The 27221-nt window shown below is 39.3% G+C and overlaps 1 protein-coding gene across 3 annotated transcripts in view; it reads left to right on the forward strand.

The window, feature by feature from the left end:
- Window positions 1-14511: 14511 nt before the first annotated feature.
- The window catches only part of MS3_00009031 (uncharacterized protein), a gene marked incomplete at its 5' end in the record, with an annotated part of 33279 nt that continues 20569 nt past the window's right edge, over window positions 14512-27221 (forward strand). For 2 of the 3 annotated variants that reach the window (XM_051217367.1, XM_051217368.1), the window contains 6 exons: window positions 14512-14541; window positions 26395-26554; window positions 26594-26751; window positions 26790-26907; window positions 26946-26991; window positions 27024-27117. In XM_051217367.1, the coding sequence (XP_051064757.1) occupies window positions 26611-26751; window positions 26790-26907; window positions 26946-26991; window positions 27024-27117 (399 nt within the window). Of the gene's footprint in view, window positions 14542-26394; window positions 26555-26593; window positions 26752-26789; window positions 26908-26945; window positions 26992-27023; window positions 27118-27221 lie in introns of those variants that run through there. The other variant, XM_012941103.3, reaches the window with a different exon arrangement.

Genomic DNA, 27221 nt, shown 5'->3' on the forward strand with positions numbered 1-27221 from the left:
ACATATAAGGTGTGACAAATTAGAGTAAAAATGCGGTTATTTTGTTGTTACAAAAATCGCTGAATATACGTCACCATACTATAAATTACAGAACATAAATGTAGGTTAGGAATCGAAGCTTTGCATATCAACTAAATATGTTCAGCCTCTTCTCTTAACTTAGCCAACTTTAGACCCGATGGGCCAGTATTTATTTGAATTAATATATGTTCTAATATAACTTATATACATATTAGTCTTTCCATAAATTAATCTCATTCAGATATTGTTTGTGTAGTATTATATTTGAAATAATCTCAACGTTTTGTTTTGCGAACTTGTCTGAAATTCTTCAGTTTAATAATCAAAATCAAGACTGTCAAAGAATATATAATGTTTAACAATTAAATCAGATCTATACTAAATGCTTATCTAATCATATTCAGAAAGAAACTTTAGTAAATAGGATGAGTCAGTTTGATGTGAATCATGTGAAAGGTACACAAAGTGAAAATAAATGAATATGTGTCAAGTCATATAGCTTGTTGTTACTGAGTAATATTCGGTTTTAATTTGTTTATTCAAAGTAAAAATAAGAGTGCAAACTGAAAATGTATAGGGCCCTAGACAAATAGTTCGGCAGTCTGATCACTGAATGAATATCTAACAGTTCATCAAGTTCAAGAACAACCAACTCACATCAGTTAATTGCACACCAAGGACTGGCCCATGCAGCAGTGATCGCACTCTGTTCTTTGTTTCTACTTTTATCAATATATTTCTGTAATAACATCGTTAGTGTTTTATGATCATCAAATCAGACATAGTACTTGTATACGACGGGAGAAGTGGGTTTCCACATCAGGTATTAATAGTGAGGTGTGGCTTCGACATTAGCTGGTTGTTCATACCATTCCCGTCTAACTCGAGCAGTCCCTTAATCGTTCGATACAGATCATCTGCGTTAGTAACCTACAAATGTTTTAAAAACTATGTGTGTGTGAAATGAGCATCACCAAATACGTCGTTAAAATACTCGAATTGATTTGTGTCGGAACAACGCTGCGTTTAATGTAAACAAGGTGGATGTAGGTAAGGTCAAACTACTTGTTAATGATCATTTCCCAAGGGGTAGCTAATTGAATACCATCTTATTTGTTCAGTCGGTTTTTTTAACGTATATAAACAGCGCCTCTGCTGTTAATTTTTCTTGACCCATGCCAATCTATTTCTGAAGTATCTTAGTCCTCTCAAAGTTGCTCTTCTATCCTGTTTCTAACGCACGTAACGCTATCGCCTACCTATTCTCCAGTTTCGTGAGACCGATCGGGGATTTGGGGACATATCTCAAACACTAGTTGTATTTCTTCAACTCCACATTCAACTGTTTAGATGTTTCTCACATAAGCTGAAATACAATCATGACAATTGACCTTGTAGACAACACTGTTCTTCCTTTGGAAACCTGATCTTATGCTATCACTGAAATGAAAGTAGACTTACATTTATTTAGAATCCTTTCAATTTCTTCCGAAGTTTTATTAGGGTGTGAGGTGACAACGGTGTTCTTCCATTTTCGCGGCATTCACTCTGTAATGAGATTATTAATCCCGTTAGTTCTACTGGTCATGCATACACTATAATTTAGTGTTCCACTCATATCAAACAATCTTCTTTAAAAACTCTTTACGGTAATAGCCTGTACCAAGTGTAGACAATATTACATTCAATTCAGTCCGTTAGCCTTCCTTCCCTATGATGAGATTACTAATCCTGTTAGTTAAATTTTTCACTACTGTGACCTTTGTACAACAAGTATGTGCTGAACCATTATCTAAGTCTATCTCAGAATGTAATGATTTTTTAACGTTTTGTTACGTCTTCTTTCAATCAAACAATTGAGGAACGCTAGTTTTTGATCCATGGGTACTATGTCCCCGCGGTTAGCTTGATGCTCTCCAATATATTCCTCACATTTTAAAATATTTATTCTAAGCCATTTCGTTTAATAATGATAAAAATGCCGTCTACATACTGTAGCCAAACTTCAGATGGATTAACACATTTTGCAACCGCATTAATTTCTAAAGGATGCATGAATAAACTTGCTACAATCTGAGAAATGAGTGGAACCATTGCTACACTTTCTTTCTGTCTGTAAGGATCTCCTAGGAATCAGAATGTGGATATTGTTATTACTGACACTCATCTTGTAAACAAGCCAAATATTTAATAAGTACTCATCCTGGCTTACTATTCCATACGGAATTCATATCACTTTGTACATTGTGTAATATGTAACTAAACATTTGATGCGTAATTGCACCATTATTTCTTTCATCTTATGTTATTATAATTTACCCTTAACAAGTAATCTGACGATTTCATTCCACGTACAAACTTATTTATATTAACATTGCATCAAACTAGTCAATTCAACATTGACAATTGCGTGTTCAATAAAATTGCAATATATAACATTTTGAAGAGTTTTTCCGTTCATTTAATTAGTGAATATTGCGTACGAAAGAGTGATTCACAGTGAAGATTTCATTTTATTTACTTAGGGTTACCTATATATGTCTTTTGTAAACAAGTCATTGTAGTACATCGTAACTTGCCCAGTGAAAATAGTATAGTGAAAGAGTGTGAAATGAAATCTTAATAGTTGAATTCATGATAATCATGTACTCCCTAGTCAATAGCTTTCATACTAAATTAATATCACTTTGTACATTGTGTAATATGTAACTAAACATTTGATTTGATGCGTAATTACACCATTATTTCTTTCATCTTATGTCTCGAACTGAGACTCCAATGCAGCAAACCAAACTTCCGGGTCATGGGTGATAGAAGTTACAGGTCGTCAGAGTCTATTATATTAGTACTGTTCTTATGGTTATCCGTCATTTCAAGTTATTGCCAGAATATTAGATATTGAAGAATATCAATATGAAAATGTGCGACAGACGTGGACAGATAAGTATTAGACTCACCGCAATCAGCTTCTTTGAAAGATTTGGCCTCGATTGAAAAGTGTTCGTATTTTTGGGCTCACCAATTGTTGTAGTGTGGCGTGGAGTCACGGTTGACTATGATCACCACTACAGGAATGTTGCGTACCAGATATTAGATGGCAATTGGAGGTTGTAGTCGAGATGTATTTGTTGGCGATCTCGTGGTATCGAAAGAATACCGAGATCGTGCCAAAGGAGTACAAGCGGAATCACTGAGCAAACTTAAGTGCATGCAAGGTCACAATCAACGGAAGGAATAATGTCTTTGGTACAGTTAACCAAACAAGTACAGCAAAACAATCACTGGTACAATTGGTTATAATAATAATTGTTTCAATTAGACCAACCTCGTTCTCTTGATAAAAGTAGGTCACTACACATTCACGACAGTGGAAGCTGAACATATTCTCACTCGTTCACCAAAAATTGAATTAAACGATTCTTTTCTCGAAATGTTCTCAGATGAATATTGATCTGTTTTGACAACAGTTAACACTCCTTTCAGTCGATTGAAATGCAATTTCCTCCCATTCGGTTTAAGTTGCTCTGTAATCATATTTTAGAAAGTGATGGATAATTCTGTCAGTGATCTTAAAGTTGTTGAAGTTTATCAAGATGATCTTACTGTTCATGGTTCGCATAAAGTAGCTCATGATCAGAGACATATAGCTTAATTACGTCTTTAAATTGAGAAGAATATTACGGTGAATCCAGATACGTGTTTATTTTGTGTATCTAATTTCGAATATCTTGGATACCTAGTTGATGGTAATGGTTTTAGACAAGATATGAAACGACTGACTCCACTGGCAGATATGCCCTGTCTAAAAAGTCCTAAAGAACCATGTTCACTAATGGGTGCTGGTCAATACTATTCCCGTTTCATTCCTAATTTTTATTGCCGTGCAAATTGTTTATTTAATATTTTGACATCCAATTCATTCAAATGGGGTGAGGAACAAGAGTCCTGCTTACGAAGTCTGCTAACTTTTCTTCAAGGTGATTCTATCCTTCGAACATACTCCCCTAGTGTACTTTCTATACTTATTACTGTTGCATCATCTGTGGGCATTGGCGCAGTTTTGGAGCACGTTCACAATTGATTGATCACAAGGTGGTGATCAGTGTCATGTGTGTCAAGTCCTTATTAGTGCAGATCGAATGCTTTCGACTAAGTTGCAATGTGGCCGCTAGTATAGGTGACTCGACGCTGCGTGCACTATATCGAGATTAGATGGTGGTTGTAAATAACCAACAGGAAACCCTGGACTCGGGCTTCGTGCTACTTGGCACTCGTCAGCAAGGAGTACCTGTAATCTTCAGGAAACTGATGCTCCCTGTCAGATCCGATCCCGTGTCACTTAGCTTCACAGTCAGAGAAGTTACCACTGAGCTATCCTGTGCGCATTGCAACTTGATCGATAGCATTCGATCCGCGCTAATAAGGACTTGACATACATGACATTGATCACCATCCAGTGATCAATTGACTGTGATTACGTCTCAGTTCTACAGGAGGTCGTCCGAAGCCTGGATAGCTCAGTGGTAACATCTCTGACTGTGAAGGTGGGTGACACGGGATCGAATCCGCCAGGAAGCACCATTTCCCTCAAGATTACAGGCACACCTTGCTGATGAGTGTCAAGTAGTATGAAACCCGAGTCCAGGGTTTCCTGTTGGTTACCTCCAACCACCACCTAAAGTAGACAAGTTATCTGTATTTCATGCAAATCTACTATTGCTGAACAAGGTTAGTCACAAACTCAGCAAGAAGCATTAGCTGCGTTTTAGGCTGTTAAAAGACTTCATAAATATTTCGTGCTTCTAGGTAACCCTCGTGCTATTGATAGAAGAAACCAGACAAGTAGTGAATAGGTCTTTATTTAGATCTTCGCGCAGTCACAGTGGAGCAAGGGATTATTTGTTCAGACAAACAAAGCCTCTCAACATTCAATATAAGATTATAGGAAATATAACGCTTATACAAAATAAAGAAGTGAATGAATACTTGAACTGTACTGTTTCGACATATGCTTCGTTGTTTGAGTTGAACTCTTAACCGACCAACCTAAGCTGTTACATTAGCTTTCCCTCAGAATCGACTACCGTAGGAACGTCGGTTCGATTAACCTACCTATCAAAAAAACCTTAGTTCTGTTTTCTCAGCCCAAGACAAAATTATCAACTCGCTCACTGTTTGACTTCTAATCAATGACGACTGACTCCGTCGGCAATCAACGATAGCCCATGGATGTCTCTTCATTTGCTAGCCCGTCACCTTATTTCGTAGCATGTGATTTCTTCTACAACTACCGCTGACGGTTTGCTACGTGCTCACAAGAGAGTGTGAGAATGTGGAACAAGAATATCTGAGGACATGCCACGAGCGAGCTACCCAACACCATGTTGGTGAGGTACAGTTTTTCCATGCTCAAACCGGCTATCAGGTGTTTACTCACCTGCCTCTTGAGTCGCCCTCAAGTAAAAAGTAAAGAAGAATCTACTTCAAAGGTAATGGTGAAAACCAATAAAACCTGAAGAACTGCTCCACTGCCTGCATAAAATAATAAGATACAAAATTGAAATACATAAATATAATTGATAATTGCTCGGTTCCACGTAAGTGAATAGCCTCCAGAACAGATTGGTATTCTGGAAGGAAATAGACATAGTGTAGACATCTTGTGTTCAAAATAGTAATAAAACAAAAACTATATGAGTTATTGACATAACATTTTTTTATAACGCTAGTGTTAAGTTCCAGAATTTTGTATGGACCACTAATAATAATTGGTTTCACGTGAGTATAGCCATGACATTCATATAGTCAGTTCAATGTTATGATTACTTAACAGTTCCCTTATAAGTTGTGTTTAAAATTAGGTATGTGGAACCAATGCAGCTAACATAGGAACATTAAAGATAACGTACTATAATATATATTCATGGTTATTGATTTTGAAATGTTAGAAATTTAAAAAAATCCGAATGGTGCCAACATAACTGGGTTATATGATCACAATAAAAAGCATGCTGCAGGAAAACTGCTTAACTTATTGCATAATTTTTCCAAACATAAAAAAATGTTGAGAACCTTAATGAGTACTTGGCCATGGTTTAATCCAAAAATTTTTGTCTAAAAACCACTTATTAATAATAGTATCGATCGTATCAAGCTACTAAACATATCTTCAACGGGAAACTCTTTAGAAGTAGTTCATATGGTATATATATACCCACTCTAAGTGAAAAAAAAAAATATATATATAAGAAGTGATGCAAACATAGTTAACTAACCAGAAAAAGAAATTATAAAACTCTCCTGGGTTGCTTTTTGAATTCACTGTTATTGCCAGGGTTAGTTTATGGGTTCCTAGTACATGCTCACAGGGAATTTGTTCTGTTTCTTTCCAACTTTTTTTACTTGTCTACCCTTTTTATGTTTTTGATTAATATCACCCAGCAATTGTTAGAGAATACCTAGCTTATGTATCCAGTATTTAAAAAAATTTGACATAACACTAATATATCAAAAGTAAAAGATCTGGGGAGTTGTGGGTAGTATAATATCGCAAACTACTTTTCTGGAATGTTTTTGTTAATTAACTAAAATAGGCGAGACGGTATGAGGAAAAAATCGGTGGTTAGATTTTATTCAGCCAAAACTGTCAATATCCTTGACTGACTAATCGGATATTCCCAGCTAACCGTTTTGGTCACTTGTAAAGATTAATCGTTTTTACATGTCGATTCCGCAATTGTTTTGTCAGTTAAACGGTCTGACAACACGTATGGTGGTCAATGATCGAGATGAGCCGGTTTTAACCTATCAATACTTACGGAGTCGATATTTCCATGTCTTTCTATTATGAAATATTTAGATTTTCTCGAGACGACTTTGAAAGGATCTTCAAATGGAGGGCTAAGCGGTGCTTTTATTTTGTCACATTTTATCCAGACGTGCGTGCAATTGCTTAGGTCTTTAGGTACATATATGGCGCGTTATTGTTCACGAGTATTAATTGGCTTAAGTTTGGACATATGGTCGCGTAGTTGATCTACGTAATATTCTAAATTAAGTTTTTGACCGTTAGTATTAGGGTTAATAAATTCACCTGGTAGTCTCAGAGTTGTTCCGAAAACCAGTTCCTCAGCTGAAAACTGTGCGTCAGTTTTGACATATGTTCGTATTCTCAACATAACTAACGGTAGGAATTCTGTCCACTGATTGGGGTTTGAGTGAGATTTAAGGGTGGTTTTTAGCTGATGGTGAAAACGTCCCATCATCTTATTAGCCTGAGGATAATATGCAGTGCAGCGTATCTTATTGGAGCCTAGACGTTTAGCCAAGTTATAAAATAGTTCGGATTCAACTTGCGCTCCTCTATCCGTCGTTATTTTATGGGCGTACCGAAAATGGTTACCCAGTTCTGCATGAAAACCTTTGCTACTGTTTCCGCTGTGATGTCCGCTATCGGGATGGCTATAGGGAGTCTGGTGAATCGATCTATGCATGTAAAAAGATAATTGAAACCGTTTGAACGTGGTAAAGGACCTACCAAGTCGATATGCACATGGGCAAAACGTGCATCTGGTTGCGAGAAAACAACTATGGGTGAATTTGTGTGACGATTAATCTTTGATTGTTGACATGCTGAACACTCTCTAACCCATTTGTGTACATCCTTCTGTAAATTCGGCCATATATATCTGGCATTGATTAGTTTTGTTGAAGCTTTTGCGCCAGGATGAGACAAAGAATGAAAGTTATTATATATCAGCTTTCGCATATTTTTGGGAACGAAAGGTCGCGGCATTGCCTTGGTCGTGTCACAATAAATTAGAATACCATCGATAGGTGATGGGAATTGTTTTAAATTAAGACTTGAATTGTTTGTTTTAAGTAGGTTTTGTAATTCTAGGTCCTGCTCTTGTTCGTGTCTCAACGTTTCGAAGTTTACTGTAGACTGCTGTAGCACGTTCATTTCTAGTCTGGATAAAGCATCTGCCGCCTGATTGTCCTGACCTTTGACATGTCGGATATCGCTTGTGAACTGTGATATATAGTCAAGATGTCGGGCTTCTCGAGGTGAGTATTTATCAGCTCTCGCTCTTAGTGCATTCATTAGTGGTTTGTGATCCGTAAAGACTATAAGTTCCCTGCCTTCTAACATGTATCGAAAGTGTTTAATGTTCGGGTAGATTGCAAGAAGTTCTCGCCTGAAAGTAGAATACCTTGTCTCTGCTGGAGCGAGTTTTTTTTAGAAGAAAGCAATTGGTTTCCAGGCGTTTTTAACCAGTTGGTTAAAGGTACCACCTACTGCTTTACCTGAAGCATCGGCTGCAATTAAACGGACCTCCATTTTGTAAATGCGCTCTTCACCTTAGAAACCAATCAGAATGGGGCGGGAATCATTGTATCCGCCATCTTTGTAAGCAATGGAGGTCGGCTTTCTTCGTTCTGTGTTTTTTTCAGCCACTTGTTTTGTGTAGCTATGTAATTTAATGTATCAATGTGCTAAAATGTTAAAGTTTATGCAATACTCTAAACGTTGGAGCAAAATTTTTCCTGATTTTGCTTTGTTTCCTGGGTTTTTCCTGCTACTACTGAAGTCAATGTATTTCTTCAGCTAAGCTGGCTAGTACTAACACAAGACCTTATGTTTTAAAATGATAATCGTTTATGTTTTACCTTGTTTTCCAGATATCCAAAGCCGAAGTTCGTTTTTATTTAGCTAAAATAATTGTTGCTGCCGCCTGTGACTCTCACTGGTCGCTTGTTCGTTCCTAACTGTCCTTTATGATGTTATCGGCAAAATGAAAGGAAACAATCTGTGGTTTTTAATTTTCTTCAGTATTATGGACAACACTATCCCACCAACGAGTCAAACTAATACTGAGTGCCCAGAAGTAGGGGATATCAGTATTGATTTCGAAAGGACCCAGACTACCGACAACTACAGATGAAGTCACAGATGCTACGAATCTATTGCAGAGGGTTTGTTATAAAAAATATGCCATATAGCAGTAGTAGACGAGTTGTTCTCATTACGTCGTGCGTTAAAGCAAGCTTAACATTGAAAAGCCGGAAATCTGCTACTAGTGTGTCGTGTATGTTTGCTGTTTTGGCCATAAAAGGAGGCCGAAGAGTCATTATCAGGGAGTAAAAAGGTAATTAACTGTTATTAAGCTGACTTTTTTATAGATCATATTTCACCACTCCCAAATTTGTGTTTCTTTATGGTATGATGTGAACTGGTACCTAATATGTTCACCCTTACGATGAAAAGTACCTGCAAATTTTCACCTTCATATTCGCATTATTTTTGGACAACTGTCTTCCAGTTTGAGTGCTTCGTATGCCCCGAGAAACTATTTCTACAACATTCGTAGTTCCAGTATAACTTTCCCACGCAGTAAGTTCAAATTAGACTCTAGTCTTTTAAATAAGCCTGTTAAGCTAATATCCGTATTCTCTATTTCAGTTAATCGGTGAAGACATGTACCACGTGCATATGCTGTATACTTCCATTTTACTCTAATTCTAAGTGTTATATCTTCTGAAAAATAAAATTGCTATATGCAGCAAATACAGACTTTTTTGTTTTGATGGAGATAAGGGGGTTCATGGGATTTTTAGCAGGACTGTAGTAATATTCTCACTCAAAAGCTAAGTGAGTGCGTAGACCAGTGTAGGGTACCATACGGGGTGCATTTGAGTTACTAGTGTTCCATTAGCGTGGGTAGAGGCATTGCTTGCTTATCATATGGCATTTGAATAAGAAGCTATGAGACTAGACGCAAGTACGGTTAAGATGTGTAACGCGTGTCCATCCATCAGCTGCCGTGACAAGTGGTGGTTAGAATAAATTATGAGAGGATCAGAGTCTGTAGGTTTCCCAAGAAAATAACGAAGATATTTACTAAGTCACTTAGATTTACTACATATGAACTAGGTGCTGAGAGGCTCGTGTATCACAGGTTTCTTGCAACGATTAAGTAGATGAAACAAAGTAGCATTAGATTTAAAAATTTATTCAGGAACTTCCATTAAAAATCGAATATCAAACAAAGGTTTAAACTAAGTTCCCGCGTCTTACACCAAAAATACTTAAAGCTATCAAATAATGTATGACAGCAACAGTACCAAAGACATTTTTTCCTATTTTTAATCAGACTGATTTGAATCGGTATACTCATTAGAAACAGGCAGCACTACTTACTAAACTGATCTGTTTCGTTACAGGCTTCAAGCAATATACTTAAGTATACCATAATTCTTTCGACTAAACTGAATTATACGACAACCAAGAATACTAAACTAAGCAAGTGTTGTAGTTATTGTTTCATTTGCACAGACATGTTGCTCAAAGTAGTTAAGTGCACATAATTCAGCCGATAAAACCAAAACATGAAATATAGGCCAGTCGAACTTACCTAACAGAAGACAAAGGATATATACTGCTTTGAGACTGAAGACAAAAGTCAGTTGTTCATAAAAACATAGCTTACAGTACAACAAACCTTCCTTCAGTAACATTATGCACTGACGGTCCATCTGCAATTAATCAATTATGAGATTAAACTCACAATGACTTGGGATATCACCCCAGCGTGTAATGAATGTACAGTGTAACGCAGTCAGACGTGGGGAATACAAATTAAAAACAGAGCAAAATTAACAACATAATCTAGTTATTTAATTAAAAATACATTATGAAATGACAAAATCTATGTTTACTTGAACTCACAGATGACCCTGGGCGATACATTAAGTTTACATGGTTGCGTTGCGGATAAATTCACCCGAAGCATCCACCATCAAAGCCATTGTGACCGAGAAATTCTAGAGTTCAAACACCGATAACACACTTACTTTAATGTATATTCATTCCATGTTCATCCAGTCTTTTTAACACTGCTCATAGATGCTGTTTGTGTGATTGCAAATTGGGGCTGGCACTTAACAAATCGTCTATATACACTTGTGCTAATGGCGTTCTTGAAGTAGGTTATCCATGAATATTTGAAATGTTTGTGCTGCATTTCTCAGGCCGAATGGCATGCGTACAAACTAGAACAAGCCAAAAGGTGTAGTAATAGCTGTCTTGAGGATATCTTCATCAGCCACCGGGATATGGTGATATGCCTTGACTAAGTCAATCTTAGTAAATATGTTCATACCCTGTAAACTGTTTGTGAAATATTGGATATGCTGTATTGGGTACCTATCAGGTACGGTTTGACGGTTAAGGGTTCTGTGATCAACGCACGGTTGTCAATCGCCTTCACTCTTCTTTGGGACCATATGCAAAGGGGATGCCTATTGACTATCAGAGGGACGGATAATACCCAGTTGTAGCACATGGTCAAATTCGGCTCTGAAGATTTTGAGCTTATCTGGTGCTAGTCTCCTGGGTTTTACTAACACAAGCGCACCTTCGGTTTCAATAACATGACTTACTTTTAGTTTGTCCTGAAAAGGCTGTGAGGTTGGTTTAGTTTGGAAATTCCGCGAGTATATCTTGGAATTTCGCTGTTGTTACTGAAGGAGTTTGAATCAAGTTAAGAGATGTGATGTGAATTTCTTTACCTTTCGTGTAATTCGGAGTTTCTTTCAGTGTTAAGCGTCGTTTCCTAGTGTCAACTAGAAGTCCGTATCTCTCTAGAAAGTCCACCCCCAGTATTGTCAGATCTAAATCGGCTACAGTGTAAACCCACGGGAATTGCCTCCTGATCCCCAAATCTAGTATTAAATTTTTCTGCCCAAATGTCGCAATTTTTGTTCTATTGGCAGCCTGAAGTGTAATTGATGATGTTTCTCGACTCAGCTCAGTTTTATTTTGAGGTATGATACTAAGAGCAGCGCCAGTATCTACCAAGAAATTCTGGCCAGAGTTTCTGTTTCTGATAAAACAAGAGACTGTTTAGGCGCCCCTCCTCAGTCGTCGCGACCTGAGGAGGGGTTACTCGTTTCCCGCTTTCTTGGAATTTTGCTTAGGCCAGGCGCTTGTTTGCATGCATTTGGTTGAGTTGACACCAAACTTGCAGTGATACCAACATAACTGCCCAGATTGTCTGGCATTTGTGGCCATTTTTGTGACTTGGTTCGTGGTCGTTGTGGTGACCTACTCCTGTTTCTATGACCCATTTGCATTCTTGAGACAGCTTCAGTGAGACATTTAACACTCGCAATGAGTCCTTCCATGACTGGGTATTTTGATTGTTCTTCTTTTTATGTGTGATTTATCCGGCCTGATCCAGTTGGAGGACCTCTTTCCATTGTTCTATCGGCTATACACGTTAATGAGATAAGGAGGTTTCGGGATCTTGTGCATCCAAACATTGTTGGACGTAGCATGGGAGAGCTTGTATCCATCCTTGTTTTAGGACTGCTTCACCTACTTTATTGTCACTCACAAAGACTTGGAGGTGACGTAAAAACTGTGACGACCTATCACCAAGTGTTTCTCCCTGGAAAAGCCTTTGGATTCTTTGACTGTCTGATAATGATAAACGGTTCATTATCCCTCGTCTTAAGATGGTGTATGGTTGTGGTGATGGTGTACTTAAAATCAGGTCACGGACTTCTTTGGCGACTGAAAGAGGGGGGATAAAACATAAGTCTCTATAGCAGATTCCTTCAGATTTGATATTGTGTCTCGTGAAATAATGCTCTAGTTGAGCAAACCACAACTCAGGATCACTACAATCAAATTCTGGAAGTCGGATTTTCGTAGTCATAACAGTGTCTATCTCCACTGGTGACAAATCCTCCAAGTTTTGGGTTTGTATTGAGTCTGACATGATGTATGTGACCAATAAAGTAATAAAATTAGAACGATAAATGGTTACTACAACACGAATGCCTTAAAATAAAAGAAAAATAAATTATTTATATACCCAACTTAGTTTACGGATAATCAGAAGGTCTACTTTTACGACTAAGTAAAAAAAATAATATCAATAAAAAAAGTGGGGTTAAATTTGTGTTCAGTAGGGCTCGCCAGTTTCCTTTCTGTAGGTAACCCTCGTGCTATTGATAGAAGAAACCAGACAAGTAGTGAATAGGTCTTTATTTAGATCTTCGCGCAGTCACAGTGGAGCAAGGGATTATTTGTTCAGACAAACAAAGCCTCTCAACATTCAATATAAGATTATAGGAAATATAACGCTTATACAAAATAAAGAAGTGAATGAATACTTGAACTGTACTGTTTCGACATATGCTTCGTTGTTTGAGTTGAACTCTTAACCGACCAACCTAAGCTGTTACATTAGCTTTCCCCCACAATCGACTACCGTAGGAACGTCGGTTCGATTAACCTACCTATCGAGTGTGAGTTGGCACACTTTGACTCTAAAGGTGTTACTGGTTAAAGCTTCGTCAAGCTCTGAATACTTGTGGCATTTTTAACATTTATTTGTAGATATCATTAAAAAGATTTAATTTGATAATTTCAAATGAAGTGAACGTTGGACAGATTGTTTGTTATCGAAGTGATTATGTATGTGCAATAGTCCTCAAATGGAGACGGTCGGGATTGATAAAACAGTAAGTGACAAGGTCAAATTGGTCTGTCCGGAAACTAGAATAGCCTAATACGAACGTCCATCACGTATATCAACCTAGAGACAACAAAGAAGGAAAATGATAAGGGTTAGGTAGAAGAACATATTTGGCAGGAGAATTCGATAGTTTGATCCAGATTTACTAGGTTAACTACCTAGGATAAGCTTGGGGTCATATATGAACTATGTCTAGACACGACCACAACAGTTAACTGAAAGCCGATTATGGATAACGAGTTCAGCATCAGTGTAAAACCCCTACGGATCAATTTCTTAGGGAGTTACTTACCTTCAAAGTTTCTTTGCTCTTTACTTCCTGATCTTTTGTAACATCATTTTTCAGTTCGTCTATTTATTTTTTCCCCTTTCGTTTTATTCGTTTTCTCTCATTATTTCCGTACTCTCGTTACATGACCAACAAATATACTGCTTGTTGATAACCCATCACCACAAATCAATGATACTAAAAGTCACATGGATATTCAGGGCTTGACTACGTCTTTGTACGCAACGCCGTTATAATCAAAAGATACCAACCCATTCAAACCAGAAGTCATGAACGAAAGAGTTCAAATATATATATGGAAGGTTGTCTATATGTAGAGAATCGTTTGATCTAAACTGGTTAGTAGTTGTGGGGGTTGCGTAGCCCGTGATCGCTATTGATGATCTGGAGCAGATGCGTGACCAGTCACCTTCATTAGGGTGTGCCTGTAAAACTGATGCGGTCAGTATTAATCTCGAAGTCTTACGGAACTATTTATCACGTAGATTTATTTACCGACACAACACCTACCCCCAACCTTTGGATGTCGACCGAGGTAACTAGCAATAATAAGGTTATACAGCTAGACTTACTTCAATAAGCACTATTAAGGATGTGAAACCGTTCCTTAATATCGGAACATGAATTAGCGGCGAATCTCGGTTTTAGAAATGAGGAAAATTCAAGTGCTTGCGGAACGTTGAGGTAACGTATGGTTCTTTTAAGTCTTGTTTGGATTGCTGCACGCTCTTCAACATTTTCCTTGGATTTTTTCTCCGTATTAGGCTTCATATAATACCAAACCCAGATTTTTAGCTTTTGAAGTTTCAAAGAGTTGCATCTGTTTCTTTTTTAAAAGACGAGTTTTTTTTAATATTGGATATTCTAATTACCTTCTAAATGTTGACGTTTGCCTTTACTTGCCTAGAGAAATTAACCTTTCTACACTTTTGGTCTCAGTAAGGGAAATAATTTACGTTTAGGAGGGAATATGTCCATATTGATTTTATTTGCAGGTGGCAAAAATATCAATCATTGCGAGACTGTAATATATGGACGAGCTAATCAGAAGCGTTTTAGGAATCTCAAGGACACGGAGACAAGTTCAACACCTGATGCTCACATACGATCTGTTTACAAAGGATTTTAGAGAAGAGGTGATTATTGAGTGGTTACAAAAGATGAGACTACTAAGAAGTTCCTGTACCTATGACTGCGGTTATCAAATGACTGCAGTACAGCGTGCAGACTATCGTATTGAGATTGTATTTCGTTGTTCTTTATGTTGGAGAAAAAAGTTTACTCAAACGGAAACTTTCCTCTCTCGATCGTGACTGAGACTGAGGCAAATCATGATAATAGTCGCAAATTGGATAATAGAGGCACCAGTAACACTGGCTGCGGCGTTTGCAGATGTTACTGAAACTTCAGACGTGCAGTGGTATGAGTATTGTCGTGATATATGTGCACCTAAAGTGACACGTCTACACTAATCATTCATAGGAGTCGGAAGTATTGTGGAAATAGATGAAACAGTAGTGCGAAGGCGAAAATGCAACAGGGGAAGTGGTAGCAGGGAAGATTGAGTAAGTAGCACTTCCGTAAATGTACTTGACGGGTACTTTGAATTTATTATCGCTCAACGTAAAAGGGGCATTTCCAGGGGTGAGGAGCCGTCAAGCAAGCACAATAATACCAATTATAAATGAATACGTGCAGCCGGGCACTACGGCATATATAGATGATTGGAGAGCGTATAGATGCTATCATAGACCTGGGTATGTCCATCATGTCGTAGTGCATAAACGCCATTTTGTCGACCCTACTACCGGCGTTCATACTAACAACACTGAAGCCATGTGGTCGAGATTGAAGGAATTTTTAAGACCGTACCATGGCTCCAGAGGACGACTATTATGGAGACAAGTTCATGAAGTTTTTTCTAGGAGTATGCGCCAATAATGTCTCCATCTCATTTGCCTCAACACAGTACCTACAGGTGAAAAGGTTAAAGTATGTTTACTTTGACCAACAGCGCAAGCATATTTGGTATGCGGTCCTATCCTTCCAGATATAAAATTTTACTTCAGGATTGACTTGCGTCATCACCTGGATTGGTGGTAGGGAGTGAAGTGATTGAATCCATTGACCGCTTCCCTTATTTTGGGGGTCTCATCAGTGCTGATGGTCTCGGCACGGATTGAGAAGGCTCGATTGGCTTTTGGCAACTCTCATCACTTATGGGATGGGCGAGATATCCGTCTTCTGACCAAAAGGCGAGTTAATTGCGTATCAGTTCATTCCTTTCTACTTTATGAGTGTGCAAAGTGGTTATTGAGAATAGCGAACATTCATAGATTACTACTATGCGATCATAGGCGTCTTCGAAGCTTTGTTTGTGTTTCCGGACCCCTGAGTAGCAAATGCGTGGATTAGAAACAGGGACTAAGTATGAATGGCAAGTCGACTGATGAGGCAGTAAATTTTAGCGCGCGCTAATTAAAAGGACTGATATTTTTCCTCGCTGAGTAAATTCTATTGTTTTGATCGTTTATTACGTATCAAGACTATTGTTTTCACTTTAATTGAATTTATTTCAGTTAAAGTATTCGGTTTGTGTATCGTTTCTGTTTCTAAATTAGTTTGTCGTCGGTACTTTCGAGTACTTTGTTTTCTATTGTATCTGTTAGTACTTTTGGTTCTAACAATCTACAGTTTTCCACTTTCTTTGGTCATAGATCATTTTTGTCTCTGAGTATTATTGTATCTAGTTCTTTTTTTAAAAAGATCCCTGTTTCATGACTGGAGAGTGCAAAAAAAGCAATTGCCAACGTCCGGGCTGTCGTTATCCCGTTGAAAGCGGCATTCAGTGCGATGAGTGCAAAGGCACGAAGCCACTTAAATAGGCTTCGGATGTTACACTAATGCCCGAAGCTTACTCAATAAGCGATCGGAACTAGGTCTACAGATTGACTCTACAAAGCCAGACATAATCACAGTCACAGAAACCTGGCTGACACAGTCTATATTATTATTATTATTATTATTATTTCAACACATAAATATCGGTACAAGAGGGCACCAAATATATATGCGCCACACCATATTTGTGTGTGTGGGCTGTGATACTGCCCGGGTGCCCAGACCGAAGCAGGTGGTTTTCTTAGGGGGCCACTCCCCGAGCCTTTGACCTAAAGGTCTAACCCACAAGGCAGTGGAACATCGTGAGATGTATACCCATGGTAGCCGGTGACCAGCGATTGGTTCACACGCCATTTGTTCCCGCAGGATACTGGAGCCCATGCGCACCATTGGTTTGTGATCCGGTTAAAGCGCCGGACATTCGCTTTTCGTCCTCTCATTTTCGTAAACAACACCCCCGCCACGAGAAGGCAATGAGTAGGACTTCCCTGGCAGAGGCTGTATACGCGTGGCCGTGTGAGAGCATTTCGAGAGGGAGGGCGAACCCACCCCACTCTCGGCCATACCAGGGCATTTGGGATAGTATGGGACTTGATTTCCAGGGTTTTACGTTAGTAAGGACCGACAGAATACAAAAGCGTAAAGGAGGGAGAGTAGCTCTATTTATTAGGAATGCTATCCCATTTGCCATTATCGACAGTGTATCCCATGAGAGTGGGACGTGTGAATTAGTTAGTTGCCGCTTGAAATGCAAGGGATAAGAGATGCTGATTGGTTTGGTCTATCGCAGTCCAAGCTGTGAGGTAAATGATATCCTGCTAAGCAGTCTCAATACTTGGTCACAAATTGGTCGATGTCTAATCCTAGGGGACTTTAATGCACCTATGGTAGACCGGGAAAATCTGTGAACTGAATCGTCAGAAAGTCCCTTCGAGCAGGAACTAGTTGATGCGGTTATCACATGTGCCCTAGTGCAACATGTGAAAGAAGCGACTAGGTACGACCCGGACACTGAATCATCCTTACTAGATCTTTTATTGACTCACTATAAGGATGACGTTGCGAACCTCCATTACATGCCACCCCTAGGTAAAAGTGATCACGCAGTTTTAACTTTCGACTTCCATATAACTGTCAATCACGAGCACGCGTCAGCTCAATCCAGACCTAACGTCTGGAAAGCAAACATACCAGATATCATGCACTCAGTATCGTTAGTAGATTGGACAATAGAGCCAGAGTCCTCAACTGAAACGGCTTGGGACGGATTTCGAAATTTATACTCAGGTCACCGCACCCCACATCCCTTGGACTATACCAAGGGGGCCGAGAAACTCTCCACCATCGTCCAGTAGGGAGGTCCGCATCCTTCTCCGTAAGAGAAGAAAAATGTGGAATAGATTTAGGTTACTGGGGACTGATGAGACAAAGTCTCAGTGCCGAAAACCTCGGAATACCTGTGCCTCGACTTTCCGTAAGTCTAGAAAGTTGTACGAAGAAAAATTTTTTAAGGAATCCATAGAATGCCCTAAACGCTTGTATTCATATATAAACCAAAGGACAAAAAGAAGAGGAAATATTCCTGCACTATGGGGAGACAGTACTGCCGCATCATTAGTGGAGGACGACTTTGGTAAGACTCAAGTGTTCTCGAACTACTTTAGCAATGTATATACTATAGAAGAACCCTTCACGTCAGCGCATACAAATCCCCCACACATACACTGGATAGCGTGACCATTAAAGAACTCGATATCTTTGATCTGCTAAATAAGCTTGACGTAGGTAAATCCACAGGGCCCGATGAATTGCATCCTAGGCTGCTGAAGGAATTATCTAACTTCGTTGCGAACCCTTTAAGTATACGCTTTAATCTATCCGTAACACAGGGTCGTTTACAAAAAGACTGGAAGAACGCCATAGTAAGTCCTGTCTTCAAAACAGGTACGAAACATAAACCTGAGAATTACCGACCCGTTAGCCTAACTAGTGTGGTTGTTAAAATCTTAGAAAAGATTATTCGGAAGGAGCTGTTTAAGTATCTCGATAAAAACCGGATCCTTTCGGAGAAGCAGCACGGTTTATTTATTTATTTATTTATTTGAACACATGAATATTGGTACAAGAGAGCGCCAATATATATGCGCCACACAAAACAATGAAAATTCGAAGAGAAGTACAAAAAGAACTAAGGAGCGCAAAAGAAAAAGAGAGCAATAACGAAGAGATTGATGTAAGGTAGTATGGTAGAAATGAGGGAACGGAAAGGTACAATCAGAAGAAATCTTTCAGGTAAGGGAAACACAACCACTTTTTATGAAGAAAGTAAAAGAAGGTTACAGCAGGATCGCCACTGTCTTCTATTCTGAGCCATATCTGATAACGTCTCTAGCCACTGTGTAGCACCATCTCTCAGACCCCAACCAGGGAGTCGTGAAGGACCGACAGAAGCCAGCCCTTTGCAGCTTTCTTTCATACCACGACACCATGTCATGCACTGACCACCTCTCCGCTTCTTCCAACCAGTCCCAGAGTCGGCAAATAATACACGACGTGGAATTCTCTGGGATGACATTCGTAGAACATGTCCAAGCCACCGAAGTCGGTGTTTCAAGATGGTGACACCAATTGAATTATCATCTCTGTGCCCGAACACACGATGCCGAACCTCTGCATTACTGACATGGTGTTGCCACTGAATGTCAGCAATCCTTCGGAGACAGCGATGATCGAACACAGAGAGTCGTCTAACGTCCTCAACTCGGAGAGGCCAGGTTTCACAAGCATAGAGCAAAACTGCTCTCACCGACGCGTTGTAGATCCGACCTTTTACAGATAGACTAACATCACGAAGGCGCCAAAGGTGGCCCAGATTGGCATAAGCCGCTCTGGCTTTCACTATTCGTGCATTGATCTCATCACTCACACTCCCAGCAGCATTTATGCAGCTACCCAGATACACGAACTTCTCGACTACGTCTATCTGCTCACCATCCAGGGTGAGTACAGGATTGGAATCCTGCCAGTCTTGTAGAAGTACTTTGCACTTCGAAGGTGCAAAGCACATACCATACCTACGGACACTGATTGCCAACTGATTAAGTGCGGATTGCATGCCTTGGGCATTATCGCACAGTAAGACAATATCGTCCGCATACTCAAGGTCGATAAGTCTTTCTCCAGGCAACAGATCCACACCACCATTACTTACATTCATCAGAGATGTTTCCAGAATGTCATCGATGGCAAAGTTGAAGAGGAATGGTGAGATTGGGCAACCCTGCCTAACCCCACTGCTCGAATGGAACAATGGAGAGAGGTGGTTGTATGCCCTCACTCTGCCTGAGGTGTTTTTATATAGGGCTTTTAGGATGTTAATAAACTTCTCAGGCACACCCTTCTTCAATAGACAATCCCAGAGAACAGTCCTGTCCAACGAATCGAAGGCAGCCCTGATGTCAAGAAACACTACGATTGTTGGCCTGTGATAAGTATCGCGGTGTTCTAACATTTGGCGGAGGGTGAAGATATGATCAATACATCCTCGACCGGCACGAAACCCAGCCTGCTCCTCGCGAGTCAATCTTTCTCGGGTTTTGAACAACCTACGAAGTATGACGGAAGCCAATAGCTTGGACGCAATCGGAAGTAGACTTATCCCCCGATAGTTGTTGCAGGAACGACGTGAACCCTTTTTAAAGATAGGGACAACTATCGACTCATTCCATGACGTTGGTACACTCTCTAGTTTCCAAACCTTTGTAAACAACGTCGTCAATTCCTTAGTCAAAAAGTCACCACCATCTTTAAAAAGAGCCGGAGTTAAGTCATCTGGGCCAGGTGATTTGTAACGCTTCAAGAGTTGGAGTTCCTTGCGGACTTCCTCCTCGTTTGGTGGATCAGTCGTCACCGGCCATGGAGGGCAGGACAGTCTGACCGATGTTGCCGGAGCAGCAGGCCAGTTGAACTGCCCTTCGAAAAATTCTGCCCACCGTCCAAGACGTCGATGGATGTTAGTGATTGGCATCCCATCATCCTCGCAGATTGTTTCACTCACACCAGACTTCTTGCTGCCAGTGGCTCGGATGAGCTGGAAGAGCTTCCGGTAGTTACCAGATGCAGCTGCTGCTTCCAGCTCATTAGCACGCCTCGACCACCAGGCTTCTCGGTCCTTACGCAAGCTTTGCCCAATTTCAGTACGTAAAATCCTTCGTTTATGGTCAAACTCACGGTCACCCGGAGTAGACCGACGGGCTTCAATGAGTTGTAAGGAACCAGAAGAAACCCAGTGCTTAAAAGCGGGACGTTTCGCAAACCCACAACTGACTGTTCCCGCCATTTTCATGGCGTCATGCAATTGCAACCAATGCTCATCTATACTTTTCGGTGGAGTGGTAGCTAGCCTAGAGGCTAGCTCGGTTCGATACTTACTTGCAACAGAAGTTGCAACCAGCTTGCTAACATCAATCTTTTGGTGGTGGTCACTTCGTTGGCCACTGAAAAGTAAGGCAAGATTGGCGCAGACCAAGGCATGGTCATAGTCCAGATAGGTACTCCAAAAGGAGTGGCAGTCTTGTACACAACCACGCCAGCGGTAGCTGATCGCGATGTGATCAATCTGAGTCCAGGCTTGAGATGCAGAGGGAGGACGCCAGGTGGCACATCGGCGATGACTGTGCCAAAAGTTATTGCTAGCTAGAAACAGGTTGTGGTCTGTGCAAAGTTGCAGTAGACGGTCCCCGTTATCTGACCTGCGACCAACGAGTCCCCATCGGCCACCTAAACGACTCTCTTCTGTGCCTAGACGCCCGACCTGAGCATTCAAGTCTCCGGCTAGTACTACAATATCTGTCGAACGCACTTTCTGGAGAAGAACAGATAACTGGTGGTAAAACTCATCCTTGATTGCATCCGGGCTGCAATCTGTCGGGGCATAGGCGGAGATGACGAAAAGACATCGTTTCTCACGCCGATTTCTTCTCACTTTGATGGAACTTTCTAATCTAACAGCACATAACCGACTGTTAATGGGGATCCAATCGACTAGTGCTGCCTCAGCTCTAGCGGTTAGTGTGACACCAACGCCAGCAAGACCAGACGAAGATGCCACAGGGTCCCCGGATAAGCGCACGTAAAACAAGCTTTTTGAAGCAACAGATGGAGATCGAATTTGTAGTACTTCGCCAGAGTCTTGAATACGGGTCTAGGATAGACAACAAACATCAATATTAAGACTTTCCAAAGACACGGTTTCAGAATAGGTTATTCTTGTCTCACTAACTTATTAGTCGCTCGTGAAAGCTGATGCGCTCTTAAGGACCAAAAGTTACCTGTAGACGTCGCCTGCATTGATTTCAGCAAAGCTTTTGACAAAGTTCCGGACAACCGGCTGTCATATAAGTTAAGAAATGTCGGGTTTGGAGGCAATCTATTGATGTGAATAAAAGACTTCCTAGTTGGGCGCCAAGAAAGAGTACGGGTGAACTCAAAGTTACCTAGCTGGGAAACTGTGCTTAGTGGAGTGCCCCAGGGTACAGCTTTGGGGCCAGTGCTATTCCTATTGTATGTAAATGAATTTCCTCATCTCCTATCATCATCGGTCTTGTTATATGTTGACGATATCAAGATATGGAGAACGTTACGATGTAAGGGTGATAGCTTAGAACTCCAAAATGACCTGAAGAAATTATCTGAATGGTCTGAAATCTGGCAGTTGCCGATAAATACTTTCAAGTGTGTTGTGATGCATATCGGTCATCAAGGTACAGATACATACACGATGAATAACACTGAGCTGCCTGTCGTCCAGACGCATAATGACTTAGGAGTCATCGTTGGCCAATACGTAACGACTACTGCACACTGCCGTGCAATAGCCGCCAAACGTTTTAGAACCTTATGGTCAATACGTAGGGCTTTCAGTCATGTCGAAGCCAAAACGTTTTTGACTTTGTATACAGTGTTCGTACGTCCTAAACTTGAGTACTGCATACAAGCGGCTAGCCCCTGCTTAAAAAAAGACAGTGAGCTTCTGGAAAAGGTTCAGAGAACAGCAACTAAGCTGATTCCCGGAATAGCGAAGCTTCCGTATGATGCTGGACTGGCCAAGCTAAACCTTTTCCCGTTGTCATATCGTAGAACTAGAGGCGACTTGATTACAGTTTTCAAATTGCTTAGTGATAAATTTGCACCTGATATGCCCTCACTTTTCTTGTCTTCCAAAACAGAATTTACGAGGACACTCCAAAACAGTTCACAAGCTCAGAACAAATTACTTGTCAGCTGACTATTGACTTTCCCATCGAATCATCGAGTGGAATTCATTACCTCAGCACGTGATTGAGGCTCCATCCATCTACTTTTTCAAAAGAAAGTTGGATCAAATGAGCGACCACCATTACAAGGACTAACACAGGCCATCAGGCCTCCTGTCCTTTCCAAACTGAAACTGAAACTTATTCAACTGAGGTGGTTGTGACATATGTAACATACGCATGACCTCAGCCTACCTTGATGGACTATGTTGTCTGGTGTAGGAGTCGAGTGGGAGAAAGCTAAGGCTGGCCAATTGAAAAAATACCATCAGTCCATAAAGTCACTGACAACTGCACTGAGTTATATCAATAGGAGTAAATTACTTGGTTGGGGACCGTGTGATTGTCGTAACCAATGGTTAGACTCTGAGCGAAAACACTCAAAACCGCTTGCAGTGGTGCAGGTGCATCCATTCTTTATCCTCATTCAAATTCTGAGTTTCTCAGTCCCCTAATAACATTTTTCGTGTTTCATCTCACCCGTAGAAAACTAACTCGCTAAAAAATCGCTAACCAGAAAAAATTATCTCACCAATTTATATCTGTCTCTCAAATCATATCTTGGGTGCCTAATCTTTCTTATTACCACTGACACTGTTACTACCTTTACTATTCTGCGATTAGGTCTGGCAATTTCATCTCTCTTTGCTAACGGGGTATGGCAACTTGAACCGATGTACGAGGCTACCAGATTCTACTCTGTGATTGACTGACATATGGGTGAATAAACTTTGCGTTGGAATCCAAGACTTTCCCTCTTTAATTTCATTGGTCCCTCCATAAACTATAGTCTTATCGATCGAAACATTCACGTTTAAGTCAAACATCTCTGTTGTCATCGAGATCCCACATTTTCGTCAATTGGATTCTAAAATTAAATAACGGTTAACGATTAGAGTGGGTTTTGTGTAAAGTTGTTATTACGATTATGTTACAACATGAAGTGATACAGTAATTTTCGATAAAATTAACCGCTGAGTCTAGAAAACAAAAAGAGAAAGATTATCAGCGTAAATTATTACTCACATTCCTTTCTTGATAACGCTTTAGTCTATCTGTGATGCATATTTTAAAAGAAATCTTGCGTTGCGACTCAAATTTTAGCAAGGTGTCTTTTGTGTACACTGACTGATTTAAACTTCAATGTTAATGCGCCTGCCAAACAAATATTACAAAAACCTATTCCTATCTCATACCTTGGTAGAATCTAAATTGCTGAGCCTCCATTTATATGAAATTACAGGTGAAGTGAAATTGATGGACGACTCCGGTCCCATAATGTGGGGCAAAAATATCTCCTTAACGTCTTTGAGTTGTCTTCCATAAACTTGGTCTCCTTGGCCATCTAATATGTAAATGGATTGTAAAAAATCCGTGATCTTACAAATCTGTCCTTCATATCTTCTTGTTGAAGATATATTTCTAAGGTGTCAAATTCCTTGTTGTTTGACAGGGAAATGAAACTGTGATTGTCCGCTGATGTTACTTGAGAAACTATTTAGGGATACATTATTTGAAATGCACATCATCTGCTTAATATCAGCGTTCAGATCAGAGACCGCTGCTTCAAGGTTTTGTAAAGTTATATTCATTTTCGATAGTATATGAGTGAAGACAACCACACACGTAACTTACTCAACTAATTCACTGCCACTTGGCGTTGTTGCAGAAGCTGGTAGCTTAAAGTCTATCTTCGTTGAACTTTTTCATACAAATTTATAGGAATAATAGGCTTACTTAGCTACCAACAGTATAGGTGTTTCCATCAGTTTAAGCGTTGGATAGACAACCTTATTACTTTCAACTTGGATCTTGGCTACATCCAAATCAATTGAATCATTGATATAATTGGATTTCGTTTTGTGTTCCTCATTGTTAATAATTTATAGGATTACCATACTTATATACTAGGTTCCCTGGTCTGCGGTGACGTCTTTCTATCTTGCAGATTAGTGATATCATATCCAACTAGTTTACTAAATGAAGCAACTGAATCTTTAATTACATAAAATTATCTAAAGGGATAAGTTTCTCTGTGTACAAGATCACACATATGATAACAAATCAGTTTCCATTCATATCGATTTAGTTCATTGTATGAAGGTCGAAGATATTGTTAGGATTCATGCAGTAAATCGCATTTGTTATTAAAAATACTTGCTACAAGAAGCATCTGCTTCTTAATCGAAGCATTGATTACTGCAAAGATAGGAAACTATTTTTCGAATTTCAAAGCCCAAATATATCGAAAAACTCAATAAACTTCACGAAAAGGTATGTCGCAATAACGGAACTATGATTTCACTTTACATTGGTCACCAATATGCACTTGCATACTGTCTCACCAACGAAAACCCGTATGTGCTCGTGACTAACTACTGAGCACATAAATATACCTATGTCATCCGATGGGAAGGTTTCTGTGAAAAGGTTTAGGGTGTTAGCATGGAGTGCAAACTTTGCTAATCCGTTAATACATATCTGTAGTTAGTTTGGGTTTACCTTGGACAATTGCTTCATTATCGGGCTTCGTTGGTGTAAACCTAGTATCCCGGCAAGTAATAATCCGTTCTCCAAACTCGTAAGTAACCACAATTTCAGCCGTAACAATAGATCGACTTACTTGCAACCTACTAAGGAAAGGGATCTGTTCTGCATAACGCTGAATAACTTGTTTGCTACAGAGTATTTGCAGTGTATTTTCCTTTTGATCTGTTTCATCTAAGACTCAGAATAAAACTCTGAATGACATTTTGAATCATCCTACAGGTGTGAATCTCGAGACATAGATGAAATGGTCAACTATTTCCACATGCGGGCGAAAGAGGCGACATTTTGGTGCAATTTCGCTCATATTTCCCTCAATTTTGTCAATATTTCCCATTGTTTGCTTTGGGGTATAGTATTAACACAGTTAATTTTCCTAAATTACATCTATACAATAATTAATATCTTGGTATCAGTCTTAAGCTATGGTTGTTAGCTCCTGGTGGTACATTATATTAATTGTTATGAGTGAAAATCTTTAATATGTTTCGCCATTTTTATTACCACTCCAACTATTGTATTTGATTAATGCGAAGCCATTTAGATTCATTGATCACTCATGTTTTTGGTCAATCAGATACTGTTCAGATTAACTTGAATGACACGTTCACCATATAATTCTCGCTATATTTTTCGTCGTCAGCAAAAAATAGCTTAGAAGACTCATTCATACTCCCATATCATTTAGGGTGTAGCACGTTGTATTCCAGGTATTTTTTTTGACACATCACAGTTAATGTTATGTATTAACCATCATTTCTTATTTTTTTTTTAGGATTGTGATAAATTTAGACAGGAACAAAATATTCATTTAACTATCTCAACCTCCAATACTATAAATAACACAGCACAAGAAACCTTCAGTTTGTTATTTATACTATATGAGGTCTAAAAATTGATTTTGGGTTAACAACTCAGAGCGTTATCCATTTAAAGTGAATACGACAACTTTATATATCAACATTCTTCTATAGGCTTCTTTTGGTTCAAAATGCCGGCAAAATTAATTCGTTCGATAAATCAGTATTTATATCCTCAAGATGAGATATTCATACTGATAAGACCTATTATTACACTAATTAATAATACTGTAGGAGTAGCTGCTTTAGCTATGCCATTTTGTTTTCATCAGGTATTTATTTTGTTATTCATTTATGTTATAAAATTCAGTGTGGTATTTTATTATCATTTTTGTTTCTTGGAATTACTGCTGCATTTTCAATAATGTCATGCGATGCTTTAATTGATATCTGTTCTACTCACCGAGTCCTTCCATTTGAACATGCTTGTAATTTTAAATATTCTATGTAAACTTGAACTTTATAGGCTTTAAAGCATTAGGACATATGGGAAAAAGTTTAGCTGAATTAAGGTAAGCATTGTATTATATGGGGGACTTTTTAGTGTTATTTGTCTGTTGTTTGGTTACGTTGTAGGATATTATGTTACTATTGCAGACCTGAGCACTGGTGTTGTTTCACAAATCGCTGTAACTATGGTAAGTTTTACATTATGAATTAATTTGATGTAATTTATTTGCCATACCCATATACACAACTCCGAGCCATATGGATTGAGGGCTAATGATATGGCGTTGGTGTT

The sequence above is a fragment of the Schistosoma haematobium genome, chromosome 5, assembly GCF_000699445.3.
Source record: "Schistosoma haematobium chromosome 5, whole genome shotgun sequence".
Classification (NCBI taxonomy): Eukaryota; Metazoa; Platyhelminthes; class Trematoda; order Strigeidida; family Schistosomatidae; genus Schistosoma; species Schistosoma haematobium.